The 18,315-nt window shown below is 44.4% G+C and overlaps 1 protein-coding gene across 1 annotated transcript in view; it reads right to left on the bottom strand.

Moving 5' to 3' along the window:
* The window catches only part of strn (striatin, calmodulin binding protein), a gene marked incomplete in the record, with an annotated part of 103,671 nt that overhangs the window by 68,978 nt on the left and 16,378 nt on the right, over positions 1 to 18,315 (bottom strand). The window contains 3 exon segments of the mRNA XM_062534366.1: positions 927 to 1,005; positions 3,042 to 3,115; positions 5,355 to 5,458. Of these exon segments, the coding sequence (XP_062390350.1) occupies positions 927 to 1,005; positions 3,042 to 3,115; positions 5,355 to 5,458 (257 nt within the window).

Here is an 18,315-nt window from a genome sequence, read left to right as displayed (position 1 = left end):
CAACTGACTGTTTACACCTGAAGAAAAGTGACTGTTCCGTAGCTCAGCTCCAGAGTTCAAAGGTCTGAGGAGAGTGGACACAGTCAATCCCTTGGGCCTCGTGGGACCTCATGCTTAGTGCTGTAAAGGCGCCGGATCTGGACGGATTAGCTCTTCAAACAGTCACACGTTTAAGACGCCTAATCCGCACTAAGGTGATGGATGACCATTAACGCGGAGAGAGAGAGAGAGAGAGAGAGAGAGAGAGAGAGAGGGAGAGAGAGAGAGGGAGAGAGAGAGAGAGAGAGAGAGAGAGAGAAAGAGAGAAAGAAAGAGAGAGAGAGAGAGACATGGGGGGGGGGGGGGCATTACAAATACCCCTGAGAGCGATTAGATCAGTTATCATTAGATGAGGTCACATTGCTTTGGGGTTAAAAGGGTGAGTTTGTGTGTGTGTGTGTGTGTGTGTGTGTGTGTTCCTTCCTGTAGCGTTTTTGTACGATTTGTATGATTATTTTTTGCTGAATTGCAGTCAAAACACTTCTAATTGCTTTGACTAAGTCTATGATAGTGTGAACATGTGTCTTTATGTGTGTTCATCTTTCAGATTAAATTCCAGCAGATTTGCGGTACCACTTCTACAACCCACACTCAAAACAAACCCACACCTCTTTCTTGAACACAACAGTGTTCACATGAATAAAAAAAGCTCTTTCAAGGTAAAACTCTAACTAATATTAAAAGTAATTTATCTCAGCCCTGGTTTAAGAGAGAGTTTCTGTGAGTATAAATAACATGAACGCTTGTGTGTTTACAGTATGTGTGGGTGTTTCTTTAAGATTGTCCGTGTGTGTGTGTGTGTGTGTGTGTGTGCATGATCAGCGCGTGTGTGTGTGTGTGATCAGTGTGTGTGTGTGTGTGTGTGTGTGTGTGATCATCCCACTCACTGTCTCAGCAGCTGGCGTCCCTGCTTCCAGCTCAGCTGGCTATTTGGGGGTTCCGGAAGCTCTGTGTCATTCCCGTCATCTGAAACACACACACACACACACACACACACACACATAATGAAGATAATTAAAAAAAATACAAATTCCAAATGTTTGTCTGCCAGGGAGAACTCAAAAGTGTATGACTGTCTGAGTAAGATGTATTCACATGTGTTGGTCTGTATAGTCCAGCTCTATCAAAAACTAGACACAACTGAACTGACCTCCAGGCTCAAGTAGGGAAACAAGCACCGGACACTTTTCTGCCGACCTCTTTCTCTCTATGCTACTGAAAACTGACCACACTTGTTTCATCTCTTACGATCACCAAAAAGTTGTACAAACAGAAAAATAAACCGACCACGCTTGTTTGATATCTTACAATCACCAAAATGTTGTACAAACAGAACAATGAACTGATGGAGGCATATTTTAGACACACCACAGCGTCCTAGAACCCACAAAAGGATTCGGCCTTTGAAACGTTATACTTCATAAACACGATGTGTCGGTCACATTTGCTTACTGCCGTGCGGTGCAAAAAGCCAGGCCCGCTTTCTTTACTTTTGATCAAGTGACCACAGGGCCGGCCAAGCATAACTGATTGTCCTTGCGATAGCATCACAGAAGAGTGGTGAGCTCTCGGTAGACTTCCGTAGCTTTGGAGAGGGAGAGAGAGAGGGAGAGAGAGAGAGAGAGAGAGAGAGACAGAGAGAGGGAGAGGGAGAGGGAGAGAGAGAGAGAGAGAGAGAGAGAGAGAGAGAGAGAGAGAGAGAGAGAGTGATGGGGCTTGTTGTGGTTGGTCTGCCACTGGTTTCCTCACGAACCCGGACCATGCAACCACAAAGGGAGGATGTATGTGGGTGTGTGCATATGATGGTATCTTTGGATGTATGCGTGCGTGTGTGAGAGTGTGTGTGTGTGTGTGTGTCTTCTAAGACGGAAAATGTAGGCACCATTGTTTTTTTTTTCTTTTCTTTCTTTTCCAGGGCCAGCAGTGGTCACTGTTCTGTTCCCATCTAGAGCTACTCAAACACTAACGTTTCACCACCGTTCTACAAGCTGGTTATCATGTAGCACAAGTGGCACACCACATTCTGCAAAAGGCAGACCATTCATTACTCAGTAGTAGTACTCATTTAGTACTCATTTAGTACTCAGAACACTCAGTAGTGAACACTCATTCTCCATAGAGTGCACCATGTACTGTACAGTAGTGAACACTCATTCTCCATAGAGTGCACTATGTACAGTAGTGAACACTCATTCTCCATAGAGTGCACTATTTACAGTAGTGAACACTAATTCTCCATAGAGTGCACTATCTACAGTAGTGAACACTAATTATCCATAGAGTGCACCATGTACAGTAGTGAACACTAATTCTCAATAGAGTGCACTAAATACAGTAGTGAACACTAATTATCCATAGAGTGCACTATTTACAGAAGTGAACACTAATTCTCCATAGAGTGCACCATGTACAGTAGTGAACACTCATTCTCCATAGAGTGCACTATTTACAGTAGTGAACACTAATTCTCCATAGAGTGCACCATGTACAGTAGTCAACACTCATTCTCCATAGAGTGCACTATTTACAGTAGTGAACACTCATTCTCCATAGAGTGAACTATGTACAGTAGTGAACACTAAGTAGTGAACCCTCAATAGTGAACACTCATTCCCCATAGAGTGCACTATGTACAGTAGTGAACACTAAGTAGTGAACCCTCAATAGTGAACACTCATTCCCCATAGAGTGCACTATGTACAGTAGTGAACACTAAGTAGTGAACCCTCAATAGTGAACACTCATTGCCCATAGAGTGCACTATGTACAGTAGTGAACACTAATTCTCCATAGAGTGCACTAAATACAGTAGTGAACACTCAATAGTGAACACTCATTCCTCTACAGAGTGCACTATCTAGTGAACAGCTGTGTAGCATATACAGCCCACTATAAGGGGCATCATGTGGTGGTGAATGAGCACTGTAGAGTGCATGGTGGTGCGTGGAGGTTCAGCACACAGGAGGTACTGTACTGTATGAGGTGCTGCTGCTGCTGCTCACCTGAGTCGTAGCTGGGGGGCTTCATATCACCCTGGTTCAGCTCTGTGCCATACTTGAGCTTATGATATTTTGCCCTGAGAGAGAGAGAGAGAGAGAGAGAGAGAGAGAGAGAGAGAGAGAGAGAGAGAGAGAGAGAGAGGGGAGAGGGAGAGCGGGAGAGGGGAGAGAGAGAGGAAGAAAGCAAGAGAAAGAGAGAGATTCAACAAAGTTGCCAAGGTTACAGTTTTGCAGTTGATTTCGTGAGTCTATAAAATTACACAGATATGAAACGCTTGAGGCAACTGTGTGCACTGTGTGTGTATTTGTGTGTGTATTTGTGTGTGCATCTGTGTGTGTGTGTGTGTGTGTGTGTGTGTGTGTGTGTGATCTTTTCAGCAGCACATAATATAGGATTTAAAGTTAAATGATTTGAAAGGAATTTATGTGGCTTTTTACAAGACATTTAATAAAACCATCCATAAATAATGATCGGCACACACACACACACACACACATGCACGTACACACGCACGCACACAAGTACGCATGCTTGCGGGGGGGTAAGTGTCGTCTGGGGTCAGTCATTTCCGCCCACCCCAGTGGCAGTGCTTGGTCACCAGAAATGGCCGCTGACGCACAGTGAAGCGCACAGGCCGACTGAGTCAGGGCACGGCCCCCGCTGTCTTGCGTTTACCCTTACGTAAACACGCCCCGCTGTCCTGCGTTTATCTTACGTAAACACGCCTCGGAGAACAAGGTAATTAAGGGGCGCAGCACTGACACCATGTTAAAATCTCAGAGTCAAGTGTCAGGTTAAGAGAAGCCTCTTTTCATCAGAGTTCCACATCATAAAGGGACAGAAAGCAACCATGATCCCTGTAATAGAACCAGAAGACGAGAGAGCTTTTCTTTTACTTGACTTCTTTTACATTATTCTTTTTCCTTTACTTTACTTCTTTTACTTTATTCTTTTTCCTTTACTGCCCCTGCTTTGAATAAGCCGTACTTCAGTGGTGCTTTTTCTGAAGGCCGTTTTCTCGCCGTTTCTGTAAAATGTGAATGCGTATCAAACTCGTGAATGATGGAGGCTCGCCTCGCCGCCTCACCAACACTGGTCAATAATTAAGCTGGCGTGTTCATGAGAAGGGCAGAACCTTGGGCCAGAGACAAGTAATGAGATGATTTATCAATCTCTGTGTGTGTGTGTGTGTGTGTGTGTGTGTGTGTGTGTGTGTGTGTGTGTGTGTGTGAAATGTGTGAAATGTGTGGGAAGGAAGAGATGGAGACTAGAGAGAGGGGTGAGAGAGTGGTGTAGAGATTAGAGGTGGTGTAGAGATTAGAGATGAAGTGAGACCAAAGAGAGGGCTGAGAGAGTGGTGTAGAGATGAAGTGAGACCAAAGAGAGGGCTGAGAGAGTGGTGTAGAGATTAGAGATGAAGTGAGACCAAAGAGAGGGCTGAGAGAGTGGTGTAGAGATGAAGTGAGACCAAAGAGAGGGCTGAGAGAGTGGTGTAGATATTAGAGATGAAGTGAGACCAAAGAGAGGGCTGAGAGAGTGGTGTAGAGATGAAGTGAGACCAAAGAGAGGGCTGAGAGAGTGGTGTAGAGATTAGAGATGAAGTGAGACCAAAGAGAGGGCTGAGAGAGTGGTGTAGAGATGAAGTGAGACCAAAGAGAGGGCTGAGAGAGTGGTGTAGAGATGAAGTGAGACCAGAGAGAGGGGTGAGAGAGTGGTGTAGAGATGAAGTGAGACCAGAGAGAGGGGTGAGAGAGTGGTGTAGAGATTAGAGATGAAGTGAGACCAAAGAGAGGGCTGAGAGAGTGGTGTAGAGATGAAGTGAGACCAAAGAGAGGGCTGAGAGAGTGGTGTAGAGATGAAGTGAGACCAGAGAGAGGGGTGAGAGAGTGGTGTAGAGATGAAGTGAGACCAGAGAGAGGGGTGAGAGAGTGGTGTAGAGATGAAGTGAGACCAGAGAGAGGGGTGAGAGAGTGGTGTAGAGATGAAGGGAGACCAGAGAGAGGGGTGAGAGAGTGGTGTAGAGATGAAGGGAGACCAGAGAGAGGGGTGAGAGAGTGGTGTAGAGATGAAGTGAGACCAGAGAGAGGGCTGATAGAGAGGTGTAGAGAACACAGCTCAGAGGCTAAAATGGACGTCCAATAAGAATTCCTACAGTATGGCTTTAGTTTTGATAGTTTGAAGTGTAACAGTGGGCGATGCAGTGAATGTGTATGAGAATGTGTACGAGTATGAGCAAGTGTGTGCACGCTTGTGTGTATGTGCGCGCGTGTGTGTGTGTGTGTGTGTGTGTGTGTGTGTGTGTGTGTGCTGCTCACCTCTCCTGTTTGAGGGCGTACTCCAGCATCTTGATTCTCCTCACCAGGTCCTTCTTCAGGTTCTCCTGGCCCTTCCTCTCCCCCTGCAGAAAGGCAATCTGAGCCTAGAGAGAGAGAGAGAGAGAGAGAGAGAGAGAGAGAGAGAGAGAGAGAGAGAGAGAGAGAGAGAGAGAGAGAGAGAGAAACACACACAGTCATAAGGATTAGTCAAACTTGTCTTTCCAAAGTTTTAGATAAAAAAAAAAAACATGTTGCAGAAGATGATCTGGACGAGCCAAACACAATCTATCTATGGGTGCAGTGCAGTCTCCCCCTCTCCTCGGTGTGTGTGTGTGTGTGTGTGTGTGTGTGTGTGTGTGTGTGTGTGTGTGTGTGTGTGTGTGTGTGTGTGTGTGTGTGTGTGTGTGTGTGAAGGTTGTGAGAAAATAATGATGCCTGTTTAATTGACTGTCTGAGTGATGAATGAAAAATGACACTGAGCTAAAATAATCAGATTACACACACACACTTCCAGCTGACTGGAGGGCCTTCTAGGAAATGGTGCAAATGGTGTGTACACACACACACACACACACACACAAAGTCAAATATTTCTTCTAATATCTAATGTTATGGACCACCATCATATCTCCATGAACCACACTCATGCTCCTCAAATAAACTGGCTCAACTACAACCATCAATTACAACTACTATAATCACTACCACTGGCCTGCTACTATTAACACTACTAATACAACACAAACATAAACAATGTGGAACAGCATAGTGGCTATAATCACTACCACTGGCCTGCTACTACTAACGCTACTAATACAACACAAACATAAACAATGTGGAACAGCATAGTGGCTATAATCACTACCACTGGCCTGCTACTACTAACGCTACTAATACAACACAAACGTAAACAATGTGGAACAGCATTGTGGCTATAATCACTACCACTGGCCTGCTACTACTAACACTACTAATACAACACAAACATAAACAATGTGGAACAGCATAGTGGCTATAATCACTATCACTGGCCTGCTACTACTAACACTACTAATACTAATACAACACAAACATAAACAACGTGGAGCAGCATTGTGGCTATAATCACTACTATACCGCTAGCCTGCTACTACTAACACTACTAATACAACACAAACATAAACAATGTGGAACAGCATAGTGGCTATAATCACTACTATACCGCTAGCCTGCTACTACTAACACTACTAATACAACACAAACATAAACAATGTGGAACAGCATAGTGGCTATAATCACTACTATACCACTGGCCTGCTACTACTAACGCTACTAATACAACACAAACATAAACAATGTGGAACAGCATAGTGGCTATAATCACTACTATACCACTGGCCTGCTACTACTAACACCACTAATATAATACCACACAAACATAAACAGTGTGGAACAGCATTGTCTCTCCGCACTCCTCCTGACATCCACGTGCTCACAACATGTTCCACTCATGCTGGTTCACTGAACATCAGCGCACGCCTTATTAGACACTTACTCAGCCTCACCACAGATTGGTGCTCATAGCTGTGTCTGTGTGTGTGTGTGTGTGTGTGTGTGTGTGTACATAACTCATAACATGAGCATGAGTGTGTGTGTGTGTGCGTGTGTGTGTGTGTGCTTTAGTTGGTTAAAAAGCGTCAAATGTAATGTAATGTGTGTGTGTGTGTGTGTGTGTGTGTGTGTGTGTGGTGTGTGTGTGTACATAACTCATAACATGAGCATGAGTGTGTGTGTGTTTAACTGTTTATAATGTTGTGTGCACATTGGAACCTCGGGGGTGTTGACAGCTGCATCCCAGATTCCAGAATAACATGCACATGTCCTCTTTGCACTATATGGATTAGATGGTGTGTGTGTGTGTGTGTGTATGTGGTAAATAGATAGAGAGAGATACCCTGTTCTAGCACATGGCTATGTATCTGACATTCCTGTGGCTTCTTAGGGAGCCTCAGGGGCACACACACACACACACACACACACACACACACACACACACACACACACACACACACACACACACACACACACACACACACACACACACACACACACACACACACACACACACACACACACACACACACACACACACACACACACACACACACACGCGCACACGCGCACACACGCACACACGCACACACGCACACACGCACACACACACACACGCACACACACACACACACACACACAAACACACACACACACAAACACACACACACACAAACACACACAAACACACACAAACACACACACACACACACACACAGTATCAGTGGCTGAGGGGGGGCTGCTGGAATGTACTGATGTGCTGGAGGCATCGTCCAAAACAAGCATGCCTCTGTGTATGAAAAACTATGTCTCCATTCCTTGCATAACTCTTCTACACACACATGAAAACACACACGCGCACACACACACACACAGAGAGAGCTAAGTAGCAACTCTTTTTACAGCACTCCTTTTCAGTGATGTCAATAGTCTCACACACAACACATATGAGAGAGAGAGAGAGAGAGAGAGAGAGAGAGACTAAGTAGCATCCCCCCTCATCGCTAGTCCTTTTCAGCGTTGTCAATAGCCACCAACATCTCTCTTCTCCACTCTTGTCTCTCTCTTCTCGCTGCTCCAAATATAGCTGCAGTAAGAACACATATAAGTGAGGCATTGACCCGGGCCTAACCAACCGTGACTCACACACTCAATGGACCAGTGGACCTGGGTACACTTGTCTGCGTGTGTGCGTGTGTGTGTGTGTGTGTGTGTGTGTCACTGAGAAAATGAAATAAGTGAGTGAAGAGTGTTGAGACTGCGCGTGTGTGTTTTTGAGTGTGTTGCAAAGAATGTGCGTGTGTCAGAGACAGAGAGAGAGAGAGAGAATAATTCTCTTAAGAATAATTCTCTACTTAAGTTTCCTTTTTATCTTATGAACTTAAGTATATGTCCAAGACATATACTCAATTTAGTACTTAAGTTTATGTTAAGTTTCATCTCTCTGGTAAATGTTTGATTTTCTTTTTTTATTATTATTGCTATTTTTATTTTTATGTATAGGTTTAAAATACGTTTCCTTTTTATTTAGATTTAAGAAATATAAGTTTTCTTTCCTTCAGCTAGCATGCTAGCTTATCATAATTATAAGTGTTCTTTCTATTTTGATTTGATTTGATAAGATTTCTTCTTTTGTTTTTCCCAAAACAGATATTGTATCTGTTGTATTGTCACATGTCTGCTTTGACAACACAAGTGCTCTTGTCATGTCAATAAAGCTTTTTTTGAATTTGAATTTGAAATTGAATTTGAATTTGAGAAAGACAAAAGAGAGAGAGAGAGAACTTCAATGAAAAGTGATGAGACAAAATAGACTGAGAGAAAAGACACAGGTCCATGTGCAGCCTCAGCCATCTAATCTCCTCCACACACACACACACACACACACACACACACACACACACACACAGACAGATCAATAATAGAACATCCCTCTTCATTTCCACGAACACATCACACCATGTGAGTCCGCGGTGTGCTCAGCTTGGAACACGTCTCTCGAGTTTGCGAGTGGACGGATGGCCTGCGCCGCCAGACAGAGGAGAGGACATGTGAGGGCGATCAATAGCAGGCGCGTACGCAGGTGTACCCACGCAACAACGGACGTACGCATCAGAGAGAGAGAGAGAGAGAGAGAGAGAGAGAGAGAGAGAGAGAGAGAGAGAGAGAGATGCACTACAAGAAATGCTTTGGCAATACAAATTGTACTTTAGCCTTTATAGGACTGTCTAACGTTATCCAAATGTCTATGGGCTGTTGTTAGACATGAATACTGTTGTACTGTTAGTACTATGTAGTAGGCTACTTTTTATTTGGCTAACACACTAACCTAAAATACACACAATGCTCTGGATGTTTGGTCACGTGTGGAGGGGTGTTGATGAGTGTGCGCACCACGACATTAATTCCCGCAGGCGCCCCTGATCAATAATGTGATTCATGTGCCATGAACAGCCACATGCAAACGGCATCTCTCCTCTCACCAGGTACAGAACAGCAGAACAACCCTCTCAGCATCTCTCTTCTCAGCAGGTACAGAACAGCAGAACAACCCTCTCAGCCTCTCTTCTCACCAGATACAGAACAGCAGAACAACCCTCTCAGCATCTCTCCTCTCACCAGATACAGAACAGCAGAACAACCCTCTCAGCATCTCTCTTCTCAGCAGGTACAGAACAGCAGAACAACCCTCTCAGCATCTCTCTTCTCACCAGGTACAGAACAGCAGAACAACCCTCTCAGCATCTCTCCTCTCACCAGATACAGAACAGCAGAACAACCCTCTCAGCATCTCTCTTCTCACCAGGTACAGAACAGCAGAACAACCCATACAGAACAGCAGAACAACCCTCTCAGCATCTCTCTTCTCACCAGATACAGAACAGCAGAACAACCCTCTCAGCATCTCTCTTCTCACCAGGTAGAGAACAGCAGAACAACCCTCTCAGCATCTCTCTTCTCACCAGATACAGAACAGCAGAACAACCCTCTCAGCATCTCTCTTCTCAGTAGGTACAGAACAGCAGAACAACCCTCTCAGCATCTCTCTTCTCAGTAGGTACAGAACAGCAGAACAACCCTCTCAGCATCTCTCCTCTCACCAGGTACAGAACAGCAGAACAACCCTCTCAGCATCTCTCTTCTCAGCAGGTACAGAACAGCAGAACAACCCTCTCAGCATCTCTCTTCTCAGCAGGTACAGAACAGCAGAACAACCCTCTCAGCATCTCTCTTCTCACCAGATACAGAACAGCAGAACAACCCTCTCAGCATCTCCTCACCAGGTAGAGAACAGCGGAACAACTCTCTCAGCATCTCTCTTCTCAGTAGGTACAGAACAGCGGAACAACCCTCTCAGCATCTCTCTTCTCAGTAGGTACAGAACAGCGGAACAACCCTCTCAGTATCGGCAAGTGCGCAAATGTAAATACTCGTTCTTAATAAAATGGTATCGGTGCATCCCTACCCTCTCCTCTCCTGCCACCGAGGCTACTCTTTCTTTACAGTACATTTGGTTCTAATGAGGAGTGTGCATTGAGGTTTACTGAGACCCTACAGAATCTATATGTAACGAATGCCGAGTACCCACCCTTTCAAAACACATACACACAAAATACCATGTATAGACACTCTCGCTTCCTCCCTCTCTAAACACACAAATGCACAAATACACACACACACACACACACACACACACACACACACACACACACACACACACACACACACACACACACACACACACACACACACACACACACACTCTCTCTCTCTCTTTAATTGAAGTGCAACAAAAATATTTTTCATTCCAAGTGGGAATGGGGAAGCCTATCTCTCTCTCCATCTCTAAAACACTCTCAAATGGGATGCGTACACACACACACACACACACACACACACACACACACGCCCATCCTTCCTCCCTGTCAGGGTGTGAAATGGTAGTCTGCCACAGGTCTCCGCTCCCTTGCTCCAGTACAGGCCGCCTTTGTTGTCTTGTGCACCAAGACCTAATGCTGCAGGCTATTCTTAGTCTGTGCGTGTGTGTGCTCTTACTGTGTAGGAGACAAGCTGAGGACACACACACACACGCAGTCACGCAGTCACACACACACACACACACACCTTCCTACGCGCTCTGGCAGAAAAGTGGTGTCAAATACTGGGCAGTGCACTGCAGGGTTTTTTTTTTATTGCTTTTTTATTTCCAGGCATAAGGCAGTCCTTCAGCACTCACTCTTCAGTGCCATAAGATGCCCATATCATCTCCTCTGTTATATCCATTTCACAAACGCATCCATAATAGCATCATTGGTATCAAGTCAATGTCCATAATCCATATCATACAGTATACATTTCATGATCAATCAAACTACAAACCTCACCAAGTGAAGTAAGCAGCAACTTCTCGACAGGATAAATATCCTTAGGATTTGTTTTCAGTCATTCGAACATTATTGGGGTAAGTGTTGCTTTTTTTATGGTAACCCCATATCAGTCGATAGTGAAAGTAATTAAATGTGTAGAACAGTTTTGTCATTGACTAGGAGACCACGGTGAAGTTTGTTTCCTTTTGAGTTCAAATAACAGACGAGTGCAGATGCATGTACAGTAGGCTATACACTGGTCAAACTTCAGTAAAGCGAACTTTAGTAAAGCAAGATTAAGTGGAATCCCTGCTCCATACAGTCTCGCGTGCAGGCAGATTCCTTCAAATGTGCCACTGACTATCAAAATGCCAACGCGTTGTTTGAAGTTGCGCTGCTTCCTGTTAAAGGGAATGACAGATGTCATTCTCATTGGTTTAAAGGATGCTACGCCCAAAACACACCCAGGACTGATTAAGAAACAAAAATCCTTTTTGCGTCCGGCCCCCAACCTTTGATCACAAAATCACGCCATCAAATTAGTGATTGTGGACTGGCCATGTCTTTAGTGTATCAACTATGCGCCTCTGACCATCCGTTTCTGATGGCCAAGATAGGGCCGTTGGCCTTGGCCTTCCTCCTTTTTCTGGTCTTTCCAACATTAGCCTTTTCTCTGGTCCTCTAACTACCCCTTCTCTCCCTCCACTGCTCCAGTAACTGCCCTCTCTCTCCCTCCACTGCTCCAGTAACTGCCCTCTCTCTCCCTCCACTGCTCCAGTAACTGCCCTCTCTCTCCCTCCACTGGGCTGGTCCCTCAACCTGCTGCTCTTCCTCCAGACTGAACAAGTCAAGCACAACTAGGAGCACCACTCCGTTCCGGTCCAAAACACACACACACAAACACACACACACACACACACACGGAATATCCCAACTGAGGGACTTGTGGCCTACATAAGTGCAATGAAAACTGGGTAACCCACTTGTGTGAGAGCACAGAGAAAGTCAGAAAGACAGACTCAGACTTTTAAAAACTTTAAGAGACCACTGCACAGAGAGAAAAAAAAAAGATATCACTGCACTTATTTTTCTGATGTCTTCTACGGTTGCTGAGTGACACTCGAATGAGTTAATGGTCACATTTCAAACGAAGAGATCACCGCAAATTTGAATATGACCATCAACTCATTTGAATGTCACTCCACAACCGTAGGATGACTTCAGAAAAATGAGCAGAGAGCCCTCTCTCTCACTGTCATACATACAACACATCAACCAAACAATAGGCAAGAAAGACAGACAGACAGACAGACAGACAGACAGACAGACAGACAGACAGACAGAAAGAAAGAAAGAAAGAAAGACAGACCGACAGAAAGAAAGAAAGAAAAAAGAAAGAGGCGTGCATAAGTGTATACGTGCAATGGAAGTGTTTTACTACAGTGAAACAGTGAAAGAGAGAGTGAGACGGGTTGACTCGGGGCTGGGCTTTGCAACGCCAACATGCCCGACGGCAAGACACACATCGACCCATCCCAGGACAGAAGACAAATACGCAGACAAAGCCACAAATACACAAGACAAACACACACACACAAATGTGTGCACACATGCACTCTGGCAAAATGACATGAGAGACAGACAGACAGACAGGTGCGCGCACCCACACACACACACACACACACAGGTAAGCACGAGCGCAGACACACACGCTTTTGTTCTATAGAAGATGAACCTGTTTGAGACAGGTGTGGTCCTCCTTTATGTAAGCACTGACAGAATAATAAGGACTTCAGTGTTTCAGTGTTTTCAGTGTTTGTCCTTGCATCAAATTTTCTCTCTCTCTTTCTTTCTCTCTCTCTCTCTCTCTCTTTCTCTACGCAAGTTTTAAATACGTCCAGAACGATGTTCCAGTAGAAGGCTGTTAAAATTCAATTCTCTCTCTCTTGTCTCTTCTCTTCTCTCTCATTCTCTCCATCTCTCCTCCTCTCTTCTCTCTCATTCTCTCCATCTCTCATCCTCTCTTATCTCTCATTCTATCCATCTCTCCTCCTCTCTTCTCTCTCATTCTCTCCATCTCTCCTCCTGGATTGCGAGGCTGGTGATGTTGAGTCAGGGAGGCTCAGCCCGTCGACCAATCAGAGCTCTCCGCTCCAGGAGGGAGATTAGCACAGTGTGATTCAGCTCTGGAGGAGGACACACCAGCACTCACCACAGAGAGAGAGAGAGAGAGAGAGAGAGAGAGAGAGAGAGAGAGAGAGAGAGAGAGAGAGAGAAAGAAAAGATAGAAAGAAAGAGAGACAGAGAGAGAGAGAGAGAGAGAAGGGGTGGATAGAAAGAGAGGGACAGAGTATCAATGAGAGGGAGAGAGTGTGAGTATTGATGAGAGAGAGCGAGAACAGAAAGAGAGAGAGAGAGAAAGAGAGAGAGCAGAAGGAGGGGAAGAGAAGGCGTGAGAAAGAGATCAATTGGAGACTGAAAAAAGATACAAAAAAGAGGGATAGAGAAAAGAAAGCAAGAGGATCAGAGATGAAAAGAGGGAGATGGGGAGAGAGGATGACGCATGTGATATCCATATCCAAGGGGCTCTCCTGAGAAAAGCATTTGTAATGCACTGTGTGTGTGTGTGTGTGTGTGTGTGTGTGTGTGTGTGTGTGTGTGTGTGTGTGTGTGTGTGTGTGTGTGTGTGTGTGTGTGTCAAAAGACCATCTACAACACAGTACTGAATTACCTCTATTAGACCAAATGTTACTCAGACCAATGATGATAGTAAATGACACACACACACACACACTGTACACACACACACTACATACAACTAGCGTCATAAACATTTGTACACACAAACCATAGTTTGACCATAGTTTGATGGGGTTCATTTTGGTAGAGTAGCCTCTGGCATGTAAATATGTAAACGAGGCCTTCTTCACCAGAGCTGGGAATCATCCCAGCAACTCACGAATCAATACGCTCACGAGAACTACACAGTGGAGTGATTCTGCATAATACACTGCAAAAGAGAGAGGGAGAGAGAGAGGGAGGGATAGAGGGAGAGAGAGAGGGAGTAGGTATGGAGGTATGGAGGGAGAGAGAGAGTGAGGAGGCATGGAGGTATGGAGGGAAAGAGAAGGAGTGAAAGAGTAAAAAGGATGATGCAGAGAGAAGAGGAGACTCACTGGTCACACATTAGACATGAATTAAATAAAGAGAGTGTCAGTAGGAGTGTGTACAGTATGAGGGAGAGGGAGAGAGAGGGAGAGAGAGAGATAAAGAGAGAGAGAGAGAGGACAGAGTACAGTAAGTGCGAGAGAGAAAGAGAAAGGTTCAACACTCCTTCAATAAATCATTGTCACAAGCTTTTACAGAGTTACATCACACCACACACAAAAAAAAGACTTCAACCACATGACTTGCATCCTCCCACTAACGAAAGAAAACCTCTCTCTCGGTCTCACACATTTTAAACCACATTCCCACCATCAGTAACTTCACAGAAGAAGGGAGAGAGAGAGAGAGAGAGAGAGAGGGGAGATAAATGGACTTCGATGAGTCATCGGCTGAGAAGACCCAAGAGGAGACATCACCTTACACCTCTCCTCTCATGGGGCAACCCCCAGAGAGAGAGAGAGAGAGAGAGAGAGAGAGAGAGAGAGAGAGAGAGAGAGAGAGAGAGAGAGAGAGAGAGAGAGAGGGAGGGAGGGAGGAGAGAGAGAGAGAGAGAGAGAGAGAGAGAGAGAGAGAAACAATATCCTGGTAAAAATTATTCCCATGATAAGACAATATCACATTTCATCTGTATATAATGTAGCCAAGTTGTTGACACGTTTATGTGCAAAAGGTGGCCTACTCACATGAAGAACATGAACAAGAATTACTGAATGAGGAGTTCAAACGGTCTTCCGAACCAAGATGATTCATTGGTCAGGACCAAGTTTTACTTTTATGTGTTAGCACGGCTCTCTCAAAAAGACTGCAAAGCTGAAAACAGTTAAAAAAAAAAAAACAGTTCAAAACTGTCACCGCGCCCATTTCCCAATTCCACCCAATTTCTCCCTCACATTCACTTCCGGTCACTCTTCACTGAAGGCAAAAAAGTCCTAAAATATACTTAAAAAAAAATATATGTTGTTATTGTCAAAAATACCGCGACATATTGCGCTACATTACATTACAACACACATAAAGTCATCTCTACAACATATAAAGTCATCTCTACAACAAAGTAATCTCTACAACACCTATAGTCATCCCTACAACACCTATAAAGTCATCTCTACAACACATATAAAATCATCTCTACAACATAAAGTCGTCTCTACAAAACATAGGCCTAGTCTATAGTCATCTCTACAACACATACTGTATAAAGTCATCTCTACAACACCTATAAAGTCATCTTTACAACACATACAGTATAAAGTCATCTCTACAACACCTATAAAGTCATCTTTACAACACATACAGTATAAAGTCATCTCCAACACGTAGGACTACCCTATAAAGTCATCTCTACAACACCTATGAAGTCATCTCTACAACACATGTAAAGTCGTCTCTACAACACGTAGGACTACCCTATAAAGTCATCTCTACAATACCTATGAAGTCATCTCTACAACACCTATGAAGTCATCTTTGGTGGGATTTAAGTTATCTGCACATGCAGATGTTCTTGCATCAGTAAGCTTTATGAATAGTTTGTTTAGTCAGTTTGATGACTCAAGAACTGCCTAGATCTAGCATCCAGATTTGAAACCGATTCTTTTTCCTTTGGTATTGATTTCTTTCTTTTTTCCCCCAGTCCGACCGTAAATGCAATGATTCCCCTGGGGCTCATTGGAGCAGATACAGGCTGTAAGAAATAAGAATGTCACTGCATTGCTTTTAACACCACGGGCAAGACCTTTGACCGCAATCACTGAGGAGTTGGCTCAATGCTCCCACATGGCACACAGTAGCTATGGTACACACACACACACACACACACACACACACACACACACACACACACACACACACACACACACACACACACACACACACACACACACACACACACACACACACACACACACACACACACACACACACACACACACACACACACACACACACAGTGCTGCTTGTTGAAAGACATTCACCTGCCATTAGGGTGTGCAGACAGAATGTCACTGCACTGTATAATTCAAACCTAATGAGTGCATTTACATGACATGCACTCATATGGGTCCTATGAGCTGGAAGAGGAATAGTGTATGTGTGTGTGTGAGATACTAAGATGACATATCTCCAAGTCAAGACTGCAAAACAATTCAACAGCGATAAATTACGTTCTGGGTGACCTTTTCAGAGAGCCACAAACACAACCTTCCGTGACCTTTCCGACGATCCCCAAGTCAGGGGGGGACCATTACACAGCAACCTTCTAGTTCGGGAAGCATGTACAACAGCTTGTTAATGACCACATCTTCTAGTTCTAGAAGCATGTACAACAGCTTGTTAATGACCACATCTTCTAGTTCTAGAAGCATGTACAACAGCTTGTTAATGACCACATCTTCTAGTTCTAGAAGCATGTACAGCAACCTATTAATGACCACATCTTCTAGTTCTAGAAGCATGTACAACAGCTTGTTAATGACCACATCTAGTTCTAGAAGCATGTACAACAGCTTGTTAATGACCACATCTTCTAGTTCTAGAAGCATGTACAACAGCTTGTTAATGACCACATCTTCTAGTTCTAGAAGCATGTACAACAGCTTGTTAATGACCACATCTTCTAGTTCTAGAAGCATGTACAACAGCTTGTTAATGACCACATCTTCTAGTTCTAGAAGCATGTACAACAGCTTGTTAATGACCACATCTTCTAGTTCTAGAAGCATGTACAACAGCTTGTTAATGACCACATCTTCTAGTTCTAGAAGCATGTACAACAGCTTGTTAATGACCACATCTTCTAGTTTTTGGAAGCATGTACAGCAACCTTATCTGTATGCTATGCAGCAACATTTGAAAATGAAACCACATTAATTTGTCATAAAGCTGTTTGGGTACATGGTGCTTAGACTCAAAACAGAAGAGCTAATGGACCTGAAGGCTATATTAGGTAGCCTATTACTCACACACAAAGACACAGCAGGGCTATTAGGCTACGTACAGCACAACTGACCGCTCAGAAACAGACCACACTAGTAGATACGTGCGGGAGGTTTTAATAGCTCTCTGAGAACACAAGTAAATGTGTCTGACAGAGAGAGACTTGTTGAACAAGTGTGTTAAAGCAATTAGGGATTTTGTTTACAACTACACAGAGTTTGACCGACGGCAATAATGGGATTAGCGCTACATATGCAAACAAACTAACCACTCTATCAGCAACACACAACCAGAGTCCAACATGTTTAGAAAGGGCGTGATCATCACACACACACACACACACGGCCAACACACTCACTCTTACTCTCACGCCAGCACTCTCCCACACAAACAATCTCTATCTCTATCTCTATCATACTCTTTCTCTCACAAACACACACACACACACTCTCTCTCTTTCTCTCTCACACGCACGCACGCACGCACGCACGCACGCACACACAGCAAGATAACTCAAACACTTGGATGGATTTTGATGAAATTTTCAGGAAAGGTCTGAAATGACCCAAGGAAGAAACGATTCAATTTGGAGAGCCTCGTCTATGCCCTAAAAACCTCGTCACCAGCAGCATCGTGTACTTAGGAGTCTTGAGCACTATGCCCTAAAAGCCTCGTCACCAGCAGCATCGTGTCCTTAGGAGTCTTGAGCACTATGCCCTAAAGGCCTCGTCACCAGCAGCATCGTGTCCTTAGGAGTCTTGAGCACTATGCCCTAAAAGCCTCGTCACCAGCAGCATCGTGTCCTTAGGAGTCTTGAGCACTATGCCCTAAAGGCCTCGTCACCAGCAGCATCGTGTCCTTAGGAGTCTTGAGCACTATGCCCTAAAAGCCTCGTCACCAGC

This window comes from Sardina pilchardus, chromosome 1, assembly GCF_963854185.1.
Source record: "Sardina pilchardus chromosome 1, fSarPil1.1, whole genome shotgun sequence".
Classification (NCBI taxonomy): domain Eukaryota; kingdom Metazoa; phylum Chordata; class Actinopteri; order Clupeiformes; family Clupeidae; genus Sardina; species Sardina pilchardus.
The sequence above is the reverse complement of the archived record's forward strand: the minus strand, read 5'-3'. Positions and strand labels throughout refer to the sequence as shown.